The 7,359-nt window shown below is 45.0% G+C and overlaps 1 protein-coding gene across 1 annotated transcript; it reads left to right on the top strand.

Annotated features, from left to right (window-relative positions):
- Window positions 1-3,237: 3,237 nt before the first annotated feature.
- Window positions 3,238-5,568, top strand: LOC124011175 (protocadherin gamma-A11-like). The gene has a single exon (XM_046324279.1). It carries the CDS (start codon window positions 3,367-3,369, stop codon window positions 5,428-5,430), a length of 2,064 nt encoding a protein of 687 aa, XP_046180235.1. The 5' UTR covers window positions 3,238-3,366; the 3' UTR covers window positions 5,431-5,568.
- The last annotated feature ends 1,791 nt before the right edge of the window (window positions 5,569-7,359 follow it).

Raw genomic sequence — 7,359 nt, 5'->3', positions numbered from 1 at the left:
ACCAACCCCCACGGTCATGTTCACAGCCCTACCACACCTCACAACCAACCTCCACGGTCATGTTCAGAGCCCTACCACACCTCACAACCAACCTCCACGGTCATGTTCACAGCCCTACCACACCTCACAACCAACCTCCACGGTCATGTTCACAGCCCTACCACACCTCACAACCAACCTCCACGGTCATGTTCACAGCCCTACGACACCTCACAACCAACCTCCACGGTCATGTTCACAGCCCTACAACACCTCACAACCAACCTCCACGGTCATGTTCACAGCCCTACCACACCTCACAACCAACCTCCACGGTCATGTTCACAGCCCTACCACACCTCACAACCAACCTCCACGGTCATGTTCACAGCCCTACCACACCTCACAACCAACCTCCACGGTCATGTTCACTGCCCTACCACACCTCACAACCAACCTCCACGGTCATGTTCACAGCCCTACCACACCTCACAACCAACCTCCACGGTCATGTTCACAGCCCTACCACACCTGTGTGTGTGTGTGTGTGTGTGTGTGTGTGTGTGTGTGTGTGTGTGTGTGTGTGTGTGTGTGTGTGTGTGTGTGTGTGTGTGTGTGTGTGTGTGTGTGTGTGTGTGTGTGTGTGTGTGTGTGTGTGTGTGTGTGTGTGTGTGTGTGTGTGTGTGTGTGTGTGTGTGTGTGTGTGTGTGTGTGTGTGTGTGTGTGTGTGCGTGTAGGTGCGTGCGTGCGTGTGTGTAGTGTAGTGTGAGAGAGAAAGAAAGAGACAGCTAGATGTGAGGTGATTGTGTGTTTTTGTGTGTATGCCCCTGTGAGGTGCGTGTGTGTCCCGCTGCAGGCTATGTGCCAGGGGCATGGCTGTAGCTAGATGGTCATAAGAGCCAGGGCACAGTGAACGGGGCACAATTAACGGAGCACAGTGAACGGGGCACAGTGAACGGGGCACAGTGAACGGGGCACAATTAACGGAGCACAGGGGAGGTATTAAAACAGCTGGTTAGACCAAACAAAATGACTGCTGATGCTATCATGGCCGCAGTGGCCAGAGAGACTGGTCTAATGAGGAGCCCAGAGACTGCAGGGGTGAAGAGTTAACCACGTTTAATCTGAGTCTCTGTTCTATGTTATCGGTTCTCTTTTCTCTCTCTCGCTCATATGCACAACAGTCTACTCTATAGAAAACACTAAATGTATTCTCAGTGTTTCTTCATGGACATAAATCATTTGGTTATAGATGTCAATCTGCCTCCTACCAACAAGCGCTTCCTTGCCTTGTACTGAGGGAAATGCCCAGACTACACGCCCTGGTTTTGAGGTGCACGTTTAGCGTGCTGATCCCTTGTCACTATTTTGGAATAATTCTAATGTCAAAAAGGCGCCGACATGCACATACGAACTCCAATATTTCAAGAAGAGACACGCTCCTATTTCCCGGAATTAATACTTTATCATTACACACAAACAAAAATTTCACAGGTTGATAACGCATCTGAAATATTGTATGCAATTTAAATATGCTTTAGACCAACAACGGGACATGTTGCAGAGCTGTTGTAAAGCACAAATGGTGTGTGAAGACATTGTTTTCGCCGGCATTGAGTCTTGCTTGGGCTGGCGCGCTCTGAGTGGAAGGCGCTCTCTGCTGGAGAAACACAACACACACAGACAAAGCTGTTACAGTCAAGCAAGGGACCAGCGTTGTTAAACATGCTTTCGTTTACAGCCGATTATAGGCAGTGCATTTTCAACACAGTATCCTCATCCTTACCCAAAAATGCATGTTCACACGAGAATATAGTCTGATGGGGCCAAGTTAAGCAAGCCAGCGCATACCCAGGCCAGGCTAATTGGAGAGTGGGTCAATCATGCTAAACTTTAGGGGGAAGGCTGTTACTCAAATTTCAATTATAACCCTCTTAAACATTGTACCCATGTAGCCTACCCCCGCAACCAATACAGTTTGATTTGATTGGAAAAATAGGCATATGAAAGCTAAACGTGCAGTTCCGGTTACATTCCTTGATTTCCAAGCAAACAGCAATATGTAATGATATTTATCGAGCTTTTTATCTTTGCAGGTTGTTTCCCACGACCACGGGATCAGTTTCAGGGAGGATGCAGTTCTTCATGGATCCCACAGAGAAAACGTATGGTGCTATGGATTCATCGATACATGTAGAACGTTAGATGGAGGATTGACAGGTGATGGCTATGCTTCAGTGTATGCCCAGCCCTTTGGAATGTGGAATAACAGGGTTGCAAGCATGAAGCTTTGTGTGTCTGAAGCGTAGCCTTTACAGAAACCAAATATTAACCTACATCGATTTTGAAGAATACTGCCTCGGCCTCGCAAACCCGAAAACGTAGGCTAACTATGTTGTTTAATATCACTGGAATGAATACCTTGCATTTAAGTACAAAGGCGAATCAGTCGACTTGGCCGGTGACTATTTCATCGCTGTGTGCAGTTCTAAAATGACTCTCTGTATGCCGCTGTGTAGCACCAGGCACGAGCTGCTTCTAATGAGTTGCGCACGCGCTGCTCTTTCCCTCCCTCCCGAGCTCTCTATCCCTTCAGTGTACTAACAGTAGGCCCATACAATGGGATCCCAGCACTTGTTAACGACATGGTATTAACAAATGGGTTAACAAATCTTTATAGCAGCCAAACTAAATTGAGATGAGGATTGACAGGTTTGGGACTTTCGTGTCGTTTTGTTGATATGCATGCTTTTAGAATGGTGTGATTCCATTGTATTTATTTGTTGCTAACCACCCATCTCTGTCGCCTCAGAAAGTAAAGGAGCCCTAACTGTAAGAGTAGCAGCATGGTAAATTGGTTTTTAGTTTCCAACTCGTAACCCTATTTGTATAGAGAGACTCGAGAGACGAGAAGATTGAGAGTGTCGGTCCCTAGTGGTCGCTGTCCATGGTGCTGAAACATACTGGCTGTGACCTACGGCTATTGATTGCTCTATACGCTTACAATGGCCTCGTTTCCTCAACATAGAAGCCTACAGGATATACTATGAGTAAGTATACGGAAATATTTCCTATATCAAACATATTTAACAGTGCAATGTAATTGAGTATGCGTCATTTCTGAAGGTTGCTCTAAGTGTCGCTGTTGACTAGCTGAGGTTGAATATACTGTATACACCTCTATACTGTATACACCTCTCCTCCCACTGCTGTCGTAGTTACAGCTCAGGGTTTGCCACTAATGCAGAAAACCGTGGAAATGGTCAGGTTGCGCATTCTCTTGGTTTATTTTTTGTTGTAATTTTTATCAAACCATATCTCAGCCTGTGGAATCGTTATACTTCGATCGATCTAAATATAAGGGGATTTCTTCACCGCATTCTAACGATGGGAAACAAAGGAATCTCGGTGACAGGCCTCGTCTGGGGCTTTGCTTTCTTTCTTCGACCGCTGCACTCCGCCTATGGAGACGTGAGCTATTCTTTTCCGGAAGAGATGAAACGAGGATATGTTATTGGAAATATAGCCAAGGATCTCAGACTGGAGGCGAGGATACTGTCCGCTCGTAAGGCCCGTATTGATACCGAAGGGAACCAAAAACGGTACTGTGACCTTAATCTGACTACCGGAGATTTGATTGTTGCGGAGAGAATTGACAGAGAGGGGCTTTGTGGCAAGAAGGCTTCGTGTGTTTTAAACCAGGAACTTGTATTGGAGAATCCTTTGGAGCTGCACCGTATTAGTCTTCATGTTCAAGATATAAATGATAACGCACCGCAATTTAAGAAAGAGGTGATTAAAATTGAAATAGCAGAATTGTCCGTCAAAGGAGCTCGCTTTTTATTAGATGAGGCTCGTGATGCGGATATAGGACAGAACACGGTTCAAAGCTATACACTTGAAGGGAATAACCATTTCATTTTGAATGTTAATACAAAAAGTGGTGGACGGAAAAATGCCGATTTAGTCTTAGACAAAGAGCTAGACCGTGAACAACAGCAGGAATTTAAATTATTACTCACATCTGTGGACGGAGGCTCTCCGCAGAGATCAGGTACTGTACTCATACACGTCACTGTACTGGATGCTAACGATAACGCCCCAGTGTTTAGCCAGGCCGTCTATAAAGCCAGTCTGCCGGAAAACTCTCCTTTAGGTACTCTTGTAATTACAGTGAGCGCCAGTGATTTAGACGAGGGACACAATGGCGAAGTTATGTATGATTTTGACCATGTTTCAGATGAAAATAACATTGTATTTTCTCTGGATCATAAAACAGGAGAACTCAGAGTTATTGGGTCTCTGGATTATGAAGATGAGTCATCATATGAAATGCAGATCAGCGCAAAGGACGGATTAGGGTTAGCATCTTCCTCTACGTTGATAATAGAAATCACTGATGTTAATGACAACGCCCCTGTGATATATCTACAATCTCTGACTAACCCCATACCTGAGAACGCGTCTCCTGGTACAGAGGTGGGCATCATTAACGTGCAGGATAGAGACTCTGAGAATAACCGACAGGTCCGCTGCTCCATTCAGCAAAACCTTCCCTTTAAGCTGGTGCCATCCATCAAAAACTACTATTCTCTGGTGACCACGGGCGAACTGGACCGTGAACTAGTGTCTGATTACAACATTACAATCACTGCCACCGACGAGGGCTCTCCACCTCTGTCCTCCTCTAAAAGTGTTCAGTTATCTGTCGCTGACGTCAACGACAACCCACCTGTGTTTGAGGAACAGTCCTATAAAGCCCACGTGACTGAAAATAACAAACCGGGTGTGTCTGTGTGTACCGTTACAGCACGAGACCCAGACTGGAGACAGAACGGGACAGTGATTTATTCTATCTTACCTGGTGAGGTGAACGGTGTCCCAGTGTCCTCGTTTTTATCCGTTAACGGAGACACGGGGGTGATCCACGCTGTGAGGTCGTTTGATTATGAGCAGTTCAGGAGTTTTAAAGTCCACGTGGTGGCCAGAGACAACGGTTCTCCTCCACTCAGCAGCAACGTCACGGTCAGTGTGTTCATAACGGATGTGAATGACAACTCTCCTCAGATACTATACCCCGCCCCGGAGGGGAAATCCTTCATGACCGAACTGGTCCCCAAAGCTGCGCACGGGGGCTCTCTGGTTTCCAAGGTGATTGCGGTGGACGCGGACTCCGGCCAGAACGCCTGGCTGTCATATCATATAGTCAAATCAACTGATACGGGACTTTTCACTATTGGTCTCCACAGTGGAGAGATCAGGACACAGCGGGACATTTCTGAATCTGACAGCATGAAACAGAACCTCATTGTGTCAGTGAAAGATAACGGACAGCCCTCTCTCTCTGCCACCTGTACAATTTATTTAGTGATTTCTGATAACTTGGCTGAAGTACCAGAACTGAAAGATGTTCTTATGATGAGAACAATTCCAAACTCACCTCTTATCTGATCATCGCGCTGGTGTCCGTTTCCACATTTTTCTTCACCTTCATCATTGTCATCCTGTCCGTGAGGTTTTGCCGCAGGAGAAAGCCAAGACTGTTGTTTGACGGAGCGGTCGCCATCCCCAGTGCGTATCTCCCTCCCAACTACGCAGAGGGGGGTGGAGGGGGAACTCTCCACAGCACATACAATTATGACGCATACCTGACGACGGGATCGCGCACAAGTGACTTCAAGTTCCTCACATCTTACAATGACAACACAATACCCGCGGACCAGACTCTGAGAAAAATTACTACAGACTTTGCTGATGATCTTGGAGATTCCGATGTGTCCCCAAAGGTAGGTCTTTACCGTTAATGGACTTGGCACTAATTAGGCTCTGTATCAGTGGCGTTTTTTGCATGTATATCTTGGTGGGGTGAGCTCTCCATTTTTTTAATTCATGCCAGCAAAGTCACTGCACAACACAACACTAAACCATACATGAATTGCACTATAATGGTGACAAACTTTTAGGGCCTACATAAAGCTGTCCCAACAGCAGAGCTTTCTTTTCAGCACCATGGAGTGAATCCTTACCACTGCTACATCAGTGGAGCCTTGTCTGGCAGCGAAAGAGTATATTCAGCCTCGTTTGCTGCGTTAAAAAAACATACCTGATATGGCTGACTTGCTTAAATAAATGTGATTTCTACTGACAATTGAGGTGTACAAACTATGGCATAATGGAACGATGTGTGTGAATAAGGCAATCCGTAATTTCGATGAAGACATGAATGAGCGAGCTAAGACGGACGTAGTCAATTTAAGTATTTGTTCAGTGCTTTTGAAATGTACAGTGACAGAAGTCAGAACATGGGCCATTCTTACAGTATTCTCCCTGTACACCAAGTCAGAATCATAGGACAAATAAACGGGGCATGTAAGCAGACAATGAAAGCTCTTACAATATTCAATGTTGACATTTCTCTAAAACAGGCTATTGCCTACATGTGCACCACCAAGTCAGATGAGGGGAAAGGGACCGAATGATTAAGGTGAGGCACAGGGCAACAAACAGCTTACTACTTAACATACACTTAGTATTACCTTCTTAGTTACACATATCTGCCTGGCATATTACATAATCCCTGGCATATTACATAATATATTACATAATTTATGTAGCAGCATACAATACATATTTGGACTCACAGTTGTGCTGTGCTAACTTGAACAGGTAGGTGGCGCAGCGGTCCTTCTTGTGGGCACATTTTGACATAAAATTTTGTCATAAAAGTCTGGCATTCTCTGGATTTATGCTGCTTTCAAGACAACTGAGAACTCTAAACAAAACAAAAGTTGAATCTCGTCAGCGATGTCAGTGAGGATCGGGTTGGAGCTCTAGAAAGAGGCCCGAGTTACCCGACTTGGAATTGTGAGTTGGATGATCGTTCAAAAAATTTCCCAGTTCTGAGTTTCCAGTTGTTTGAACGTGGCTGAGGTCATGCTGGCTTGACAGCATGGCCAATGTATTCAACCTTTTCTGTCCCATTGTGTTGCGTGTTAATGTTTATCCTTTTAAGCTTGAAGAAGAGACCATTAAAACCAGACATGGTCCACACACTTTCTCCGCCGAATAGCAGGCAGGACATAGGGATTTGTTTTTTTCAATGCTTGCAGTTAGCCACTGATATCTTCCAAACAACTCATTGATGAATTTGCAATTTCCAACTTGTTGTGTAATGTTTATGTCTAATGGCCGATGAGCACTGATATGTTTTTATCAATAATTGATCTTCCTATGACAAGGATTGAAAAGGATTTGCCAGTAGATTGTTAACGTGAATCATGATGGTGACTGCCTGTGTAGTTTTCTAGCTAAGATTTTGAAAGTATGATGTTGACATGATCACTTCAATCAAAGCTATGGTAGATATAATGACGTAATTTT

The sequence above is a fragment of the Oncorhynchus gorbuscha genome, linkage group LG23 (genome assembly GCF_021184085.1).
Source record: "Oncorhynchus gorbuscha isolate QuinsamMale2020 ecotype Even-year linkage group LG23, OgorEven_v1.0, whole genome shotgun sequence".
Classification (NCBI taxonomy): domain Eukaryota; kingdom Metazoa; phylum Chordata; class Actinopteri; order Salmoniformes; family Salmonidae; genus Oncorhynchus; species Oncorhynchus gorbuscha.
The sequence above is the reverse complement of the archived record's forward strand: the minus strand, read 5'-3'. Positions and strand labels throughout refer to the sequence as shown.

Bases quoted from the DNA above. Each gene is read 5' to 3' on its own strand.
- LOC124011175 (XM_046324279.1), top strand. From the start codon at position 3,367: ATGGGAAACAAAGGAATCTCGGTGACAGGCCTCGTCTGGGGCTTTGCT.